The sequence below is a fragment of the Rhinoraja longicauda genome, chromosome 26 (genome assembly GCF_053455715.1).
Source record: "Rhinoraja longicauda isolate Sanriku21f chromosome 26, sRhiLon1.1, whole genome shotgun sequence".
NCBI lineage: Eukaryota > Metazoa > Chordata > Chondrichthyes > Rajiformes > Arhynchobatidae > Rhinoraja > Rhinoraja longicauda.
Genome location: NC_135978.1, coordinates 34,248,031 through 34,267,690, shown reverse-complemented (window position 1 = coordinate 34,267,690; position 19,660 = coordinate 34,248,031). Strand labels below are relative to the sequence as shown.

At 45.5% G+C, this 19,660-nt stretch overlaps 1 protein-coding gene across 1 annotated transcript; it reads left to right on the top strand.

The window, feature by feature from the left end:
- The first annotated feature begins 5,262 nt into the window (after positions 1 to 5,262).
- On the top strand, positions 5,263 to 16,420 carry LOC144606375 (putative G-protein coupled receptor 139). The gene is made up of 3 exons (XM_078422401.1): positions 5,263 to 5,434; positions 8,329 to 8,517; positions 15,519 to 16,420. Exons 1-3 carry the CDS (start codon positions 5,263 to 5,265, stop codon positions 16,418 to 16,420), a joined length of 1,263 nt encoding a protein of 420 aa, XP_078278527.1.
- The last annotated feature ends 3,240 nt before the right edge of the window (positions 16,421 to 19,660 follow it).

Here is a 19,660-nt window from a genome sequence, read left to right as displayed (position 1 = left end):
GCTTAGAAACGAATTTAACCTCCTCACCTCAGCCTCCTCGCCGAAGACTCGCACTTTTTTCACAGGACACTTCCCTCGACAGGGCCGCAACCCTTGTGCAAGCCTTGTTTATATCAGCCACTAAATTACCCAATTGGCCAATTTACCAAACTTCTAATTAAATTGATCAGCCAATCCACGTACTCACTTCTATCCTGCCTTCCTGGCGAGCCTGGAGGTATGCGCTTCACTGACTGACAGCTAGCGACCCTTTGGCGCTCTTTTTAAACTGTCTTTTCACCTGCAAATTATCACTTACTTACTTTCAGCCAACGGTTGTCCTTGCTCATAGTCTCCGACCTTTGCTGACTGACTGCTAGCGTCCCTTTGACGCTCTTTTTAAACTGTCTTTTCACCTGCAAATTATCAATTGTTTTGTAATGTCCCCATTGTGATGTATTTCTGGACTTTATCGGGCGAGTTGAAAAACTTCTCCACTCCATTGTAGGTGAAGTATGCCAAAGCGAAGCCCCCCGATCCGACGCAGCTGCTGTCTGATGCTGTTGTGTGCTGCTAGTGCACGAGCAACATTCGCTGTGCAGTCCGGGTAGACTGAAATGGTTAAATCATTTACCGTCACTTGCTTCCGTTCTCTGGCAAGGCAGAGGATGTTAGAGCTGTCTTGGAAATAGTGAAGATGGGCCACTATGGTTCGAGGAGGGGGCCCTTGTTTCGGCGGTGGTTGTAGGGTCCGGTGTGCTCTGTCCAACAAAGGAGCCTTTTCGAGTTGGAAAGCGTCTTTCAGCAGCACGGCCACTGCTGTTGTGTTGCAACTGTCTTGGCCTTCTGGTACCCCTACTATTCGGACATTATTGCGTCTGGACCTCCCTTCCAAATCCTCACATTTGTCCTCTAAGGCAGCTACCTGTGTTGAGAGTTGTTGCATTGTATGCTGTAAAGCCGCAACATCGTCCGAACATCCAGAAAGTCCCTTTTCCATCTCCTCCACGGTACAGTATAGCAAAGGGGATTACAGAGGCATGAGGCAGGAGCTGGCCAGAATTGACTGGAAGGAGACCCTAGCAGAGAAGACGGTGGAACAGCAACAATGGCAGGTATTCCTGGGAATAATGCAGAAGTTATAGGATCAATTTATCCCAAAGAGGAGGAAAGATTCCAAGGGCAGTAAGAGGCACCCGTGGCTGACAAGGACAGCATAAAAATAAAAGAGCAGAAGTACAACAAAGCAAAGAAGAGTGGGAAGCCAGAGGATTGTGACTCTTTTAAAGAGCAACAGAAGATGACTGAGAAGGCAATACGGGGAGAAAAGATGAGGTACGAGAGTAAACTAACCAATAATATAAAGGAGGATAGTAAAAAGCTTTTTTAGGTATGTAAAGAGGAAAAAAATAGTCAAAGCAAATGCGGGTCCCTTGAAGACAGAAGCGGGGGTATTTATTATGGGGAACAAAGGAACAACAGAACAGACGAGTTGAACCGGTACTTTGGATCTGTCTTCACTAAGGAAGATACAAGCAATCTCCCAGATGTTCTAGTGGCCAGAGAATCTAGCGTGACGGAGGAACTGAAGGAAATCCACATTAGGCAGGAAATGGTGTTGGGTAGACTGATGGGACTGAAGGCTGATACATCCCCAGGGCCTGATGGTAGCTAATGTTGTCCCACTTTTTAAGAAAGGAGGGAGAGAGAAAACGGGAAATTATAGACCAGTTAGTCTGACATCAGTGGTGGGGAAGATGCTGGAGTCAAATATAAAAGACGAAATTGCGGAGCATTCGGATAGTAGTAACAGGATTGTTCCGAGTCAGCATGGATTTACGAAGGGGAAATCATGCTTGACTAATCTTCTGGAATTCTTTGAGGATGTAACTAGGAAAATTGACAGGGTGGAGCTGGTGGATGTGGTGTACCTTGACTGTGAGGAAGATGTTATGAGGTTGCAGGGTGACTTGGACAGGTTGTGTGAGTGGGCGGATGCATGGCGGATGCAGTTTAATGTGGATAAGTGTGAGGTTATCCACTTTGGTGCTAAGAATAGGAAGGCAGAGTATTTTCTGAATGGTGTCAAGTTAGGAACAGGGGACGTACAACGAGATCTGGGTGTCCTAGTGCATCAGTCACTGAAAGGAAGCATGCAGGTACAGCAGGCAGTGAAGAAAGCCAATGGAATGTTGGCCTTCATAACAAGAGGAATTGAGTATAGGAGCAAAGAGGTCCTTCTGCAGTTGTACAGGGCCCCAGTGAGACCACACCTGGAGTACTGTGTGCAGTTTTGGTTTCCAAATTTGAGGAAGGATATTCTTGTTATTGAGGCTGTGCCCGGAATGGCGGGACTATCATATGTTGAAAGACTGGAGCAACTAGGCTTGTATACACTGGAATTTAGAAGGATGAGAGGAGATCTTACCGAAACGTATAAGATTATTAAGGGGTTGGACACGTTAGAGGCAGGAAACATGTTCCCAATGTTGGGGGAGTCCAGAACAGGGGGCCACAGTTTAAGAATAAGGTGTAGGCTATTTAGAACTGCGATGAGGAAAAACTTTTTCAGTCAGAAAGTTGTGAATCTGTGGAATTCTCTGCCTCAGAAGGCAGTGGAGGCCAATTCTCTGAATGCATTCAAGAGAGAGCTCTTCAGGATAGCGGAGTCAGGGGGTATGAGGAGAAGGCAGGGACGGGGTACTGATTGAGAATGATCAGCCATGATCACTTTGAATGGCGGTGCTGGCTCGAAGGGCCGAATGGCCTCCTCCTGCACCTATTGTCTATTGTCTATTGTTTCCTATCGCTGACAGCTCGTTTTTCATAGCAACTTTAAAGTTAGATAGTACGGCAGCTTGTATCTCTAATTTAAAAGCAGACATTTCACTTTCAAGCACAGTTTGGATCTCATCCTTGAAAACGGCCGCAAATTCCGCCCGCAACGCTGACAACAGCTCATTCTTAAAGGCCATGACATCAATCGAGCTTACCCGTTGCATATACTGGAGCAGAGTCACCTGAATCACTCGAGTCACTCGAGGCCCTGGAGGGAAATGGCTGATTAATCTTGACAGACTCGGTCGTTGCAATGTTAGTTTTGCGACCTTTAGTGTTTCTACCGGCCATAGTTTGTTTTTCCGTTCAGTTAGCGAGCAAGTTGGATGAAATATTGTAGGTATTTTTCTTTATATGACGCCAAAATAATACTTAAATTTAAAAAAAGTTCTGAAGAGCTCTGCACAACACTGCTTACTCCATTCCTGCTCACTAGACATTCCTGCTGTAACGTTTGACAACTATTTTCAGTATCTATGATTCCACCTAGATTAGTGTCACCTGTAAATTTACCAATCGTCACATGTACATTCCCATCCAAATCATTGATGTAAACCACAAACAGCAATCGGCCAAGCACCAATCCACAAGGTAGAGTTATCGTCACATGCCCCCAATCCGAAAAAGAAACTTCCCCATCAACCTCTGCTTTCTTCCATGAAACCGGATCTGTGTCTTCCACCAGGCAACAGGCCCTTCGGCACAACTAGCCCACACCGACCAACATGTCCCTGCTCAACCTACCCCTGCAGCTCAGTACCTCGAGTCCTGGCAACATCGTCGTAAATCTGCTCTGTGCCATTTTCTGCTTGATACCTTTGCTTGAACATGGAGCAAAAAAACGGAATAAAGTACTCTAAATGCAGCCTCAACAACGTCTTATACAACTGCACATGACCTCCCTGCCTCCATATTCAATGCTTTTACTGTTGATGGCCAAAGTGCCAAAAGTCTTTTTGACCAACCTGTGATGTTTTTTTCAACGATTTGGGTACGTGTACCTAATCCGTCTGCTCTACAGCACTCTCCGGGGCTCCACCATTTACAGTGTAGGTCCTGCCCATGTTAATGCACCCAGAAATGCAACACCCCAGATTTCTCAGTATTAAATTTAATCGACCATTTCTCAGCCCACATGTCCAACCGATCAAGATCCTACTGCAATTTTTGTCAACCATTTTCTCTATCTACAATTTTGTGTCATCTGCAAACTATGCGTTCTCATCCAAACCATTGATATAGAGAACACACAGCAAATGGCCCAACAGGGAACCATGAGACACACCACTAGTCCACTAGTCACAGGCTTCCAGTCCGAACAGCAAACTTCCATCATCATCCTTTGCTTCCTTCCATGAAGCCAATTTTCTATTAATTCTTTCCTTGAATCCCATTGAATCCCGTGGGATCTAACCTTCCACAACAGCCGACCGTACGGAACTTTGTCGAATGCCTTACTGAAATCCACATCCTCTGTAGTTATGCCATCATCAACCTTTTTGGTCACGTCTTCAAAAAGCTCAATCAGGTTTGTAAGACGCGACATTGAGAAGTACAAAACCATGCTGGTTATCCCTAATCAGCCCTTGTCGACCGAAATGCATGTATATCCTATATCTCTGAATAATCCGGAGTAAAGTTCGACCACAGATGTTAGGCGCACTGGTCTGTTGTTCCCAGCCTCTGCCCTGCAGACCATCCCGAATAGAGGCACAACATTTGCCACCCTTCAGTCGTCCGGTATCATCTCCACATTGGTCATGGAGGTGATACCGTGGTATTGATCATGTGTTGGCAGATGAGGTTAGTTTATCTTGGTATTGCATTCGGCACGCCCATTATTGGTCTGAGGGCTTGTTCCTGTGTTATGCGTACCTATGTTCTGTGAGATAGAATCACGACTCGAAAGAACATAGAATAAAGAACTATACGGGATGGAATAGGTCTTTCGCCCAGCGAAGTCTGCGGCGTAAATGATGCCACGTTAAACTAATCTGTGCTGTCAGTACATGCCCCTCCATTCCCTGCATGTCCACGTACCCATCTAAGAAGCTACGTCAACGCATTTAGGCTGACATTTCAATGGGCATGGCAAATATTTATTCTGTGCTGATATAAGCATACGGGATTATTGTTGATGTGCAAAAAAAGTCGGCATGGAGTTGGGGGAGCGGAAAGGCCTTTTCAATAGTGTATATTCAATAGTGTTCATTGTTCTCCGTGTTCACCTCGTGGGAAAAGTATTGTTTTCGAAGAGGGTAATTTAGTTGTTTGTCTAGTGATGGTAATTAATGTCATGTAATGCTCCCTGCGCGGTATTTCTGCAATGAATTACGTTTTATAATGGCTTCCCTAAGCAGTTGAGGAGGTACTTCCATTGTCTCAGTAAGAACATTCTTTCGGGCAGAAGCAAGAGCAACCCGGTACAGCAGGCGAGCAAGTCCAATGGATCGGATTCTGGGAACAGTTCACTGGAATACGACAGCAGTGAGTCGGTGGACCTTGGATACACTGTCTGCATATTACGGCATTCTGGCATTAACGCTGCGGACCTACTGTGCATTCGAGGTTATCCAAGGTGTCTACTATCCTATACTTGCCATTATCGGAGTCCCTGGTAAGCATCCCTCGATTTTTATTCCACAATCGAAGTGCTAATATATTTGTCCTCCGTTATAAATTATAAAGGCCACGGTGGCGCAGCGGTAGAGTTGATGCCCTACAGCGGTTGCAGCAGAGGGTTCAATCCTGACTACGGGTTCCGTCGGTACGGAGTTTGCACGTTCTCCCCGTGACCGCATGGGTTTTTCCGAGATCTTCGGTTTCGTCCCATGCTCCAAAGACGTACTGGTGTGTACATAGACATGCACAACACAGGAACATGCCCTCAGACCAATAATGGTCGTACCGAATGCAATGCCAAGATAAACTAACCTGATCTGCCAACACATGTAGGTTAATTGGCTTGGTGTGTGTGGAAATTGTCACTAGTGTGCGTAAGATAATGTTAATGGGTGGGGATCGCTGGGGATCGGTGGATCGCTGGATCGCACTTGGTGGGCGGAAGGGTCTGCTTCCGCGCTGTATCTCTAAACTAAACTAAACTAAACTTTATGTCTGCCGTTGTAATTTGCTCTTGATACTGTGTCGCTGTTACCCCCTCCCTCCCACGATCAGCCGAAGAACCTTGGACATTTCGTTATTACTGCGATGCCATTTCCGTTTCGGGAATAGCGAAGACATTGCCTTGAATCGAGGAACTCCGTTTTCTTAGCATCCACTCATTCCACCATCTATACCGACCTTGACACTGCGGCAGGTTGTTTACCAAATTTGTTTTTCTACGCAGTTTGGTGTTGAGATTCACACTTGTTCCCCAGCATCCACAACGTCCCTTTACCAATCTCCGTAACATCGCACAATTGCATCTTTGCCACGCACTTCTATTGTTCAATCTCTCAGCCACGCCTCCTTTGCTTTCATTCTTTCCTCTTCCAATGATCTCCTGATCATAAACAGCTGGCCACCGAGAACTCGACCTACGCGGTTTCCATTGTTAGGTACCGTTCGCCTTGATCCCTGTGCTCACACAGAATATTTGCTGCTAGCTCAGTTCCGCTACTGAAAATTGTAATGTGCAAGTACATTTATTCCTCTGGAACATGAAATGTTCCGATTCTTCTGCCCTATTCCCGCAGCCTTGGGAAGGAGTCACCTTCAGGTATTTCCTACTCTGTCGCTAATCGCTCTGCTTCGGCCGCAATCTGTAGCTTTTTCGCTTTCGTTCGTTCCCTTACAATTATTTTCTCTCGCTCGCCTTGCCTTGCTCCTCCTCTCTCCTCCTGCTCAGCATATTGATCCGTGCGGAATGCCAATACAGCTGCTGTGGCGCAGGCTCATTATTTTCCAGACTTTGAATTGCTTTTTTATTCATTTATTTTCCCCTCCCAATGACTCCTTATTCCCATAAGAAACTATCTTTGTATGTTTATTTCTCCTACTTTCAACTAGGCTATTACAGATCACATCAAATTTATATGTGAAAGAAATTGGCTTTTAGTCATCGAGTCATTGAATGAAAGTGTGGGAACAGGTCCCTCGGCCCAACTCGCCCACACCGGCCAACGATATCCCAGCTATACTAGTGTAATAAAATAACTGCAGACACTGGTACAAATCGAAGGTATTTATTCACAAAATGCTGGAGTAACTCAGCAGGTCAGGCAGCGTCTCAGGAGAGAAGGAATGGGTGACGTTTCGGGTCGAGACCCTTCTTCAGACTGAAGAAACGTCACCCATTCCTTCCCAGTCTCACGTGCCTCCCTCCAAACCTGTCCTATCCATGTACCTGTCTCTTGGTTTCTTAAGCGATGGGATAGTCCCAACCTCAACTACCTCCTCTGGCAGCTTGTTCCACACACCCACCACCCTTTGTGTGAACAAGTTACCACTCGGATTCCTATCAAATCTTTTTCACTTCACCTTGAACCTATGCCCTCTGATCCTCGATTCCCATAGTCTGGGCAAAATACTCTGTGCACCTACCCCATCGACTCCTGTCATGATTTTGTACACCTTTATAAGATCTTCACTCATCCTCCTGCGTTCCACGGAACAGAGACCCAGGCTACTCAACCTCTCCCTATTGCTCACACCCTCTAGCCCTGGCAACATCGCCGTAAATGTTTTCTGAACCCTTTCAAGCTTGACAATATCTTTCATATAACACGGTGCCATTTCTCCACCGTCTAGCTGCAGATTCCGTAATATGTTCCGTTATATTCCAGCTTTTGGAGACATTTAGGCATATCCTCAGGCGTAGATGTTTGCGGATCATGTGCAGGCAGACTACATTAATGTAGATTTGCAGCATTGGCGGCGTACATCGTGGAGACCGCGACACCTGCATCAGAGTTACTCTCTGCTGCAATTACACACTCGTTTCTTTCACAATGAATGGCGGTGCTGGCTCGAAGGGCCGGATGGCCTCCTCCTGCACCTATTTTCTATGTTTCCGTGTTCTATGTTTCTATGTTTCTTCAGTAACTTACAAACATGTCCTCTGAGTTTCGACAATATATGATCAAAACAAATTGTCACGTTCTTGACCACATCATAGAAATCATTCTTTCATTTTGTCCAGAAAGCTCTCTGCACTCTTTTTCCCCTGCTTGATATCCAACGAGTGTTTCCTGCTTTTTCAGGATTATGTTTCCGGTCATATCATTAATATCCGTTGTGATATTCTGAATATTACATTCATCATTCAATATTGTAATTAATTTATTTGCCAAGTATTTAATCATACAAGGAATTTGATTTACCTACAGTCATATAAAAAAGCACAAGATACATCACCACATAAAATTAAACATAGACTTAAACAACCACCACAACGGCGTGTGAGAATCCATAGCACAAGCGGGGAGACACAGCCATCAGTTCAATATCCGGATCACACATACCGTGATGTAACCAGAGATGTACCAACTGCTGGCGCTGTCTCTGCAGTCCCTGTCCACCTGAACAGTCAGAAAGCCGTCTACACTCGCACTGGACTTCGGGGTGTCCTCTTGGATGCATTTCCCCGCAAACACCGAGCTCACTGCCCTCACGGCACTCCCTCTGAGTCCTCACCAGTGCAGGTCGCAAGTCCATTTGTTTTTATCGGCGACCTCACATTCCCCACGGTGATGGAAGGCAAATAACTTAAATCGTCTTTCTTCCTCTTCTCCCGCCATCGGGGCAATTGAAACTTCCGCGGTTGGAGCTCCCGCAATCGATCCCGAACAAAGAGACCGCCAGCTCCACGATGTTAAAACCGCAGTGCAGACGGAGATACGATGAAAAAGTCGCAACTCCGCCAAGGAAAGAGATAAAAAAGGTTTTCACCAACCCCCCACTCTCACATAATACAAAAGCGAAAGGTACACTAAAAACAAACAGGTAACACAGTACCACAGTGAAAAAAACGAGGCAGGCTTATGGTAAGGCTTATCGCTAAAACGACCACGTCAGTGATGGGATTGCATGCAGCCTGTCCATAGAACGGCAGGATGCACCACGTCCCCAGGCATATCTCTGAAAAGTATCGCATTGTGGTCCAAGGTTTAGGTTCAGATTTAGGCCTTTTTTTATTGTCACGTGTTCTAAGTTATCGTGATTTTTCTGAAGAGGATAAATGATGCCGACTCACTTACCCACCGCCCAAGCCCCGTTCCCTTGCGATCATTTCTACTTCACCCCAGCTGAAACTTATCTCTTGTTGTCTTTATTATGGCTTAAAAAACATAATATTGGCAAGGGCGAAATGGGTTTGGGTCACGGAGTTTCAGACTCGCCATAACAAAAGTGTTTTTCCATAGAAACATAGAAACATAGGTTTCTATAACGTAGGTGCAGGAGGAGCCCATTCGGCCCTTCGGGCCAGCACCGCCATTCATTGTGATCGTGGCTGGTCGTCCACAATCAATAACCCGTGCCTGCCTTCTTCCCATATCCCTTGATTCCATTAGCCCGTAGAGTTCTATCTAACTCTCTCTTAAATCCATCCATTGATTTGGCCTCCACTGCCCTCTGTGGCAGAGAATTCCACAAACTCACAACTCTGGGTGAAAAAGTTCATTCTCATCTCAGTTTTAAATGGCCTCCCCTTTATTCTAAGACTGTGCCCCCTGGTTCTGGACTCGCCCAACACTGGGAACATTTTTCCTGCATCTAGCTTGTCCAGTCCTTTTATAATTTTATATGTCTCTATAAAATCCCCTCTCATCCTTCTAAACTCAAGTGAATACAAGCCTAGTCTTTTCAATCTTTCCTCATATGACAGTCCCGCCATCCCAGGGATCAATCTCGTGAACCTACGCTGCACTTACAAGGATGTCCTTTCTCAAATTAGGAGACTAGAACTGTGCACAATACTCAAGATGTGGTCCTACCAGGGCCCTATACAACTGCAGAAGAATTTCTTTACTCCTGTACTGAAATCCTCTCGTTATGAATGCCGTTAGCTTTCTTCACTGCCTGCTGTACCTGCACGTGAACTTTCAGTGACTGGTGCACAAGGACACTCAGGTCTCACTGCACTTCCCCCTTACCTAATCTGACACCATTGATATAATAATCTGCCTCCTTGTTTTTGCCGCCAAAGTGGATAACCTCACATTTATCTATATTATGCTGCATCTGTCACGCATCTGCCCACTCAATCAACCAGTCCAGGTCACCTTGCAACCTCCTAACATCCACTTCGCATTACACACTGCCACCCAGCTTTGTGTCATCCGCAAACTTTCTAGTGTTACTTCTAATTCCTTCATCCAAATCATTAATATATATGGTAAAGAGTTGCGGCCACAACACCGATCCTTGCGGCACTCCGCTCGCCACTGCCTGCCATTCTGAAAAGGACCCGTTTACTCCTACTCTTTGCTTCCTGTCTGCCAACCAATTCTCTATCCATGTCAACACTCTACCCATGTTATCCATATCAACACAAAACAATTGGAAGCATTTGATCAGTCGAGTAGCATCTACGGGAAACTGACACCGACTTAGTTTCCGGGCGCAGACCCTTGATCCGATTTGACAGAAAGAGCGAAATTTGGTTTGAGTAACAGAAAATAGCAGGGAGGGCAATGAGTGGAACAAACCTAGTGTCTGCAAAATGACTGAAAAATGTTCAACCGTTCATACAAACATAGAAAAACATAGAAAACAGGTGCAGGACGAGGCCATTCGGTCCTTTGAACCTGCACCGTCATTCATTGTGATCATGGCTGATCATCCACAACCAGTAACCTGTGCCCAACTTCTCCCCATATCCCTTGATTTCACTAGCCCCCAGAGCTCTATCTAACTCTCTCTTCAATCCATCCTGTGCTTTGGTCCCCACTGCCCTCTGTGGCAGAGAATTCCACAAATTCACAACTCTCTGGGTGAAAATGTTACTTCTCACATCAGTTTTAAATGGCCTCCCCTTTATTCGAAGACTGTGGCCCCTGATTCTGGACTCACCCAACATTGGGAACATTTTTCGTGCATGTATCTTGTCCAGTCCTTTTATAATTTTATATGTCTCTATAAGATCCCCTCTCATCCTTCTAAACTCCAGTGAATACAAGCCTAGTCTTTTCAATCTTTCCTCATATGACAGTTCCGCCATCCCAGGGATCAATCTCGTCAACCTACGCTGCACTGCCTCAATTCTACGCTGCACTGCCTCAATTCCGGCAGATATTGCTTAAAAAACACGTCATTTTCGTTAGCAAATAATTTTTTTGCGGTTTTCTTGTCACCGCATACCAAAAAGATGATCGGTTGCGTTTTACATTGTTTAATATCGTTGGACACCCAATGGCTTCTCGCGGTTAAAGTGGAAGCTATGTTCTGAAGAGGCAACATTGAATAATAACTGCGGGGAAGTTACATGTAAACAATTTTATTTCCCGTAAATGTATTTTCTTTGCACAATCTGATTTATTCTGTCTCTCAATTTCCCAAAAAGTTCAAAGTGGTTCTATAACTCGGATTCTCAGGTTATAATCTATAATGTAATTAGTCCTCCCCAATTCATCATTCGCATTGTGTACAATTCGTATCGTGGAAACACGCATTCCAGCAGCACTACCTGCATTGTTGATAGTGCCATAGTGTGATACAGTGTGGAAACAGGCCCTTCAACCCAACTTGCCCACAACGGCCAATAATGTCCCAGCTACACTCGTCCCACCTGACTGCGCTTGGTTCATATCCCTCCCAACCTGTTCTATCCATGTACCTGTTTAACTGTTTCTTAGTCCCAGCCTCAACTACCTCCTCCGGCAGCTTGTTCTATACACCCACCACCCTTTGAGTAAAAAGGTTTCTCTTCAGATTCCGATTAAATAATTTCCCCTTCACCTTGGTCCTCGATTTCCCTACTCTGGTCAATAGACTCTGTGCATTTACCCGATGTATACCTCTCATGACTTTACACACCTCTAAGAGATCAACCCTCATCCTTCTGCGCTCCAAGGAATAGACACCCAGCCTACACAAACTCTCTATAGCTCTAATCCTAGCCACATCCTCGTAATTCTTCGCTGAACCGTTTCAAGCTTGACAGTGTCCCTCCCATAACATGGTGCCCAGAATTGAATACAATATTCTAAATTTGGTCTCACCACCATCTTATGACCTCCCAACTTCTGTTCTCAATACTGTCTGACAGATGAAGGTCAATGTGCCAAAACAAAGAAACATAGAAACATAGAAACATTACTGCAGTGTAGGCTATTTAGTCCTTCGAGCCAGCACCGCCATTCATTGCTGATCAACTGAAATCAGTATCCCGTTCCTGCTTTCCCCCCATATCGCTTGATTCCTTTAGCCCGAAGAGCTAAATCTAACTCTCTCTTGAAAACATCCAGTGAATTGGCTCTACTGCATTCTGTGGCAGAGAATTCCCCCGATTCACAACTCTCTGGGTGGAGAAGATTTTCCACATCTCAGTCCAAAATGGCCTACCCATTTTTCTCAAATTGTGACCGCTGGTTCTGTACTCCCCCAACATCTGGAATATTGTTCCTGCATCTACCCTCTCGAATCCTCTAAGAATTTGATCTGTTTCTACAAGATTCCGTCTCATCCTTCAAATTCCAACCGATACAAGCCCAGTCGACCGATTCATCCATCATACGCTGTGCCGCCAACCCGGGAATTAACCTGTTGAACCTATGCTGCACTCCCTCAAAACCAATCATGTCATTCCTCAAATTGGGAGACCAAAATTGCACACAAAACTCCAGGTGCGGTCTCACCAGGTCCCTGTACAACTGCAGTAGGATCTCCTTGTCCTAAACTTAAATCTTCTCGCAATGAAGGCCAACATGCCATTGGGTTTATACACTGCCTGCATGCTTACTTTCAGTGACTTCTGTGCAAGAACTCCCAGGTCTCGTTGCATCTCCAATTTTCTTAATCTGACAACATTCAGATGATAATCTGCCATCCTTTTCTTGCCACCAAAGTGGATGACCTCACATTTATCCACATTATACTGGCCATGTATCTGCCCACTCACCCAACCTATCCAAGTCACCCTGCAGTCTCATAGCATCCTCATCGCAGCTCACACTGCTACCCAGCTTTGTTTCATCCGTAATCTTGGAGATGTTACATTTAATTACATAATCTCGATCGTTAATATATTTTGTAAATAACTGGGATCCCAGCACTAAGCCTTGCGGCACCGCACTAGTCACTGCCTACCATTCCGGAAAGGCGCCGTTAATTCATATTATTTGTTTCCTGACTGTCAACCAGTTCTCTATCCATGTCAACACCATACCCCCAATACCATAGAAACATAGAAACATCTACAGCTCTGCCCTCATCGACCATTTTGGTCACGTGTTCAAAAATATCAATATCACAGCCTAACCTGCTGAGTTACTGCAGCATACTGCGATACCCTTAATCAGATTTGTGACGCATGACCTCCCATGTACAAATCCATGCTGACTGTCCCTAATCAGCACGCCCATCCAAATACCTGTATAACCTATCCCTCAGAGTACTCCCCAGTAACTTACCAACCACAGATGTTAAGCACACAGGCCTATAGTTTCCAGCATTTGCCTTGCAGCCCTTCTTGAAAAGAGGCACAACATTTGCCACCCTCCAGTCTTCCGACTCGTAAATTTCAACCAGGGCTCCAGCAATTTACTCTGGTTTACCACAATGTCCTCGTAAATATTTGGTCAGACCCTGGAGATTTGTCTACCTTCACAAACGACAGTACCTTCGGTACCTCTTCGACGATGACACTGACTACTTCTCAAGACACTTCCATAGACTACACCAAGTTCCTCCGTCCTACTGTCTTTCTGCTCGGTAAATACAGAGGAGAAATACTAATTGAGGACCTTGCCCATCTCCCGTGGCTCCACGCAGAGGTGCCGCTTTGTCCTACTCTCTCTCGAATTACCCTTTTGCCCCTTCTCCTCGTCCTTATGAAGTCCGAAAGCTTACAACTGACAAGGAAATTATACGATATCTTCTTTACGCAAATAACAACAAAGCGATCTTCACGACGTTTCAGTTAGTTAGTCGTTTATTTGAAGTTACAATAAAACATATTGACATATCTCTTGTCATTAACTTATTGTTAACTTTTTATTAGCTTGTATGTCGTAAGAACTTAGTTTCTCATCGACACTTCTTCGTATCCTGTTACACTTGCGAAAACATTATCTTAGCAGGCTTAATTGTAAGGCTACTAAGACATTATTATCATAGCAGCTCCTGGATGGTCGCACACTGAAGCATTACGTCAGTACCGAGCAAGTTATACTCATAATCAGACTCCTCCTATGGATCCTCCCAGTCCATATACGTAAGGCAAGTTAAACCTCTTGGTGTCAAAAAAATAATACGGCAGGATACAAAGTAACAATAATGCACTAAAATAACCAATAAACGCAAAATGGCTCCTACCACACTTTTTGCCCTTCTGATCTCCTTTTTCAGTTTACTCCTTAGTTGCCGAAACTCCTCAAGGGATGCACCTGAACCCAGCTACCTATACCTCTCCCTTCTTGTTTTTTTTTACCAATGCCTCAATCTCCCCCGTCAGCTAAGTTTTCATATGTTTGCCTGCTTTGCCCTTTAGTCTAACGGGTCAAAGTCACAGCCTGAGGTTTTGTCAGCACAATTTAAAAAAACATCCCACTTGTTGATGTTCCTTTCACCTCCAGTCTCTCATACTCTCGAAGTTGGCCGCACCCCAGTTCAGCATTTTAACACGTGGGCGCTCTCTGTCGCTATCCATAACTAACTTAAACCTAATCGAAATGTGGCCACTGGTCCCAAAAAGCTCCTCCACACACACGGCCTAAACTTGCCCTTCCCAATTCCCCAATACTAGGTCCAGAGTTGCCCTCTCACGCGTGGGGGCCTCTACATATTGCTTGAGAAAACTCTCCTGAACACTTTTGAGGAATCGCATCCGATTTGAACCCTTCACACTATGATTTTACCCAGTCAATATTGGGAAAGTTAAAATATTCCACTGCACTAACTTATTTGACCTGCAGCTGTCTGCAATCTCCTGGCATATTTGTTTTTCTAATTCCCGTGGAATATTCAGGGGTCTGTTGAACACCCCCATCAATGTATTCATCCCGTTCTTGTTCATCTTCTCCACCCATACAGCCTCACTAGTCAAACTGTCCGTAATGTCACATCTGCGACATCTTCCTGAACCAACAATGCAACCCCTCCTCCCCTTTGTCACTTGCCTCTCTCTCTCCTGAAGCTCATGTACCCCGGAACATTAAGCTGCCAATCCTGCCCTCCCATAACCAGGTTTCAGTAATGGCTACAACGTCCCAGTCGCTCGTACCTAGCCATGGCGTAAGCTCATCTGCCTTACCTGTCAGCCCCCTTGCATCAAAATACGTGCAGTTTAAACCGACCCTCCTTCCTCGCTCTCCGCCTTTCACCTGCCTATTCTCTCCACTAACCTTCCCCTCACCACCCTCCATACCAACTTCTAACCTCTCGTCTGCCTCTGGGTTGTTTGAGATCCCTCCCATGAGATCCCATGACATATCAATGACTTTAATGTGCCCTTGTATTGGTGTTCAGGGGCACGATTTGTGTCGAATTTGAGATGCAGTCGTGGGTGTACAACTCTGGTTAAATTTCATTCTTGACAGCTAACTCCGTGACAATTTACATTCTATCCCGGGGGAAATGCGGTCTCTCCAACTGTGTGACATACTATCTGGTGGCCATGGCGTCTGCTGATCTGCTGGTCGTGATCCTGGACTTAATAATGCGGCACATTCCGATAGTTTATGAAGAGCAGTTTACTTTTCTTGAGTCCATCCCCGTGTGTAATATCCACGCCGTCCTGCTTTATGCAGCCACCGACTGTTCGGTCTGGTTCACCGTCACTTTCACTTTTGATCGTTTTGTGGCCATTTGTTGCCAGAAGTTCAAATCCAAATACTGCACCAAGGAGTCGGCGGCCTCCGTTATAGCGACTGTAACTGTGCTAAGTTGTTTAAAGAACGTTTTTTGGTATTTTATGCTGACTGGCGTTTACATGCTTGATAATCTCCCTTGGTTTTGCTGGGGGAGAAACGGCGTCGTGTCCTCGCCCGCATGGGGAGCAATTGAATTTCTCCATTATCTCATCACTCCTGTGAGCGCGTTCGTTGTCATCCTCTTGCTTAACATATTGAGTGTCAGACGTATTCTAGTGGCGAGCAGAGCCCGCAAGAGACTCCGTGCTCAAGGCAATGTGAATAGTTCCGGAGATCCAGAGATGGAGAGCCGCAGGAAGTCTATCATTGTGTTACTCTTCATCTCGGGGAATTTCATTCTGCTCTGGGCCGCATTTGTCGTGTTTTCCATTTGGATCCGAATCTATTGTTTGTGGGCTAACAGTGAATTCCCTCCTTATTCTGTGCAAGAACTCGGCTTTATGCTTCAGCTCCTGAGCTGCTGCACAAACACTGGTCTTTACGCCGTGACACAAACCAAGTTCAGACAGCAACTGAAGGATATGGTGAGACGTCCCATCAATTTCCTTACAAAATGCATAATAAAGTGAGAGGACCTGAGTAATTCGCAGTAATGAACAGCAGCAACGGAAACGTTGTACGAAACACAAAGTGCTGGAGCAAATCAGCGGGCCAGGAAGCATCTGTTGCAGAAATGAACAGACGATATTTCGCCTCGAGACTTCTTCAGACCAAGTTCACCAGAATTTGATCAGTCCCGAGCCAAAACGTCGTCTTCCCATTTCTCCAACAGATGCCGCCTGATTGCCAAGTTCCTCCAACACTTTTTATTTTGGGGAATTCGCAATGCTGACACGAGAGAAGGGTACCCGCTCGCTTCCTTACCCTAATCGCCGTGATGTTTTCCAAAGGCGTCTTCGCCTTGGGATTGAAGTTTGTTGGATCATTTCGTCAATCACTCCTTCCAACAGCAATCAGAAAATTTGTTCAGTTTATTTTCCATTTCATTTTATCTGCCTCACATTCCCGTGCCTGTTACTGTTTATGTTATCACCGTGCCGCAAAACTCGGGCATCCTGGAGTCCAAGGAATGCTGTCTGTCCGCTGTGCTCCCCACGCCGTCGTTTCTTAATCATGTTCTTCGCCCCTCCTGCTCCCTAAAAATGTACAACTGGTAATATATTTCTCTTTCTCCCGCTCTCCTCTTCTACCCCTCTCCCTCTCTCTTTCCTCCCTACGTCTTTCCATATCTCCTTCCATCTTTCTCTCTCCCTACATCTCTTTACGCCTCCCTCACTCTATCCTCATCTCTCTCTCCCCTTCCATCTACTCTCCTTCATTCTCTCACTATTCCTCTCTCACTCTCTTGTCTTTATCTCTTTCCCATTCTTTCTACCGCGATCTCGCATTTGCTTTCGCCCTATCTCTCTTCGTTTTCTTTTCCCTTTGAATGGGACTCTGCATAATATGCCCATATGGAAAATGGTTACATGCTACTTCGCTTACACTGTCAGAGAATTGTAATGATGAAGAGAAACATCACAGCGGAAATATGGTCAACAAATATGCTCAGCTGAGAAGGTTGTTGGCTGCAACCTTCCCCCCGATTGACGAACTGGACACTGCAAGGGCCAGGAATCGAGTGGGTAACAGCACCTCTATCTCCTCTCACCCTGGCCACAAACTCTTGGAATCACTTCCCTCTGGAAGATGACTCCGGACTGTCAAAGCCGCCACAGCCAGACATAAAAACAGCTTTTATGCTCCACTCAATAACCAAAGGTCTGGAGCCTCCTTTTGCTCTTCTATTTTATTTCATTCACATGTTTAAACTATAATGTTTTAATCTTAATGTTTCAATGTTTTATGTTTTATTCTTAATTGTTTCTTGTATGTCGTGATGTTACTTGCGAGCAAAGCACCAAGGCTCATTCCTTGTATATAGATTTTTATCAAGCAAATCAATAATTTGAGGATATGGGGAGAAGGCAGGAACGGGGTACTGATTGAGAATGATCAGCCATGATCACATTGAATGGCGGTGCTGGCTCGAAGGGCCGAATGGACTCCTCCTGCACCTATTGTCTATTGTCTATTGTAATAACAAGTCGATGACCAGATACGCTAATATGTTATATTGCAACTTCAAATAAAACAACTAACTAATTTAAACGCCGTGAAGATCTCTGTTAGTGTTATTGCTTGCGTCTAGAAAATTATTGTTCCACCTAATCTACACCAGCGGCAGCTTGGAGCTAATTTGATAGGAGAGAAGCTGCCCATAATGTCGTAAAAATCTACTTAAGCTGGGACGATTTATTGGAATTTACTTTCCAGGAAGATTAGTCAAAGCTTGTCTTCGCAAGAGACGAAGGCAGCCAACGTTGACTGGCAGACAGGAAACAAAGTGTAGGGATGAACGGGTTCCTTTCAGAACAGCAAGCAGTGGACGGTGGAGTACTGCAAGGCTCGGTGCTGGGACCGCAGCTGTTTACAATTTACATTAATGATTTAGATGAAGGGATTTAAATTTTGCAAATTTGCGGATGCAACGAAGCTGGGTGGCAGTGTGAACTGTGAGAAGGATGCTATGAAGATGCAGGGTGACTTGGACAGGTTGGGTGAGTGGGCAGATGCATGACAGATGCAGTTTAATGTGGGTAAATGTGAGATTATCCATGTTGGTGGCAAGAGCATGAAGGCAGATTTTTATCAGAATGGTGTCAGGTTAGGAAAAGGGGAAGTACAACGAGATTTGGGTGTCCTTGTACATCAGTCACTGAAAGTAAGCATGCAGATACGGCAGGCAGTGAAGAAAGCTAATGTCATGTTGGCCTCCATGACAAGAGTAGTTGAGTATAGGAGCAAAGAGGTCCTTCTGCAGTTGTACAGGGCCCTGATGAGACCACACCTGGAGTATGGTGTGCAGTTTTGGTCTCCAAATTTGAGGAAGGACATTCTTGCTATTGGGTGAGTGCAGCATAGGTTCACGAGGTTAATTCCCGGAACGGATGGACTGTAATATGTTAAAAGTCCCTTGGGACTATCGGTGGCGCCATGACCAGGTGCTCAAGGTGGTTGCTGAGAGCACAGCCACTGCCATCAGTAACAGCAAACACCACCACGCCCCAAAGAAATCAATCACTTTTGTCAAAGCTGGAGAGAAGCCTCGACCACAACCAAAAACAAGGGTGGGCCTCCTTTACACGGTCACTGACTGGCAGCTGCAAATTGATCTGGGCAAACAGCTGAAATGTCCACAGCACATCACAGCAACATCACTCCGGTCAGACATGATCATCACCTCCGAGGTGACAAAACAGCTGATCATTCTGGAGCTGACAGTGCCCTGGGAAGAGCGTATGGAAGAAGCAAATGAGAGGAAACGCGCAAAGTACCAGGAGCTGGTGGAGATGTGCCGGGACGGAGGCTGGAAGACATACTGTGAACCCATTGAGGATGCTCACTCTGCAATGTCCTCAACCAATTGGGCATTACGGGGCTGGCAAAGAAGAGGGCCATTCAACCCGCAAGTAAAGCCGCAGAGAAAGCCACGAGGTGGCTTTGGATTAAGAGGGCTGATCCGTGGGCAGGTGCTGCTGGGACGCAAGTCGGGGCCTGATCCACCCCAGCTGGATCGCCTGGTCGAGGGTGTCTGATGTTGTGAGACCCGAAACACTCGATGACCCCAGGTCACATCACTGAGGAAGTGTCCCGGTGCATCCAGAGATGTATCTTGCACATCGAAAGAATGCACTGGAATTTATAATGATAAGAGGGGATCTTATTGAAACACATAAGATTGTTTTATAATGATGAGAGGGGATCTT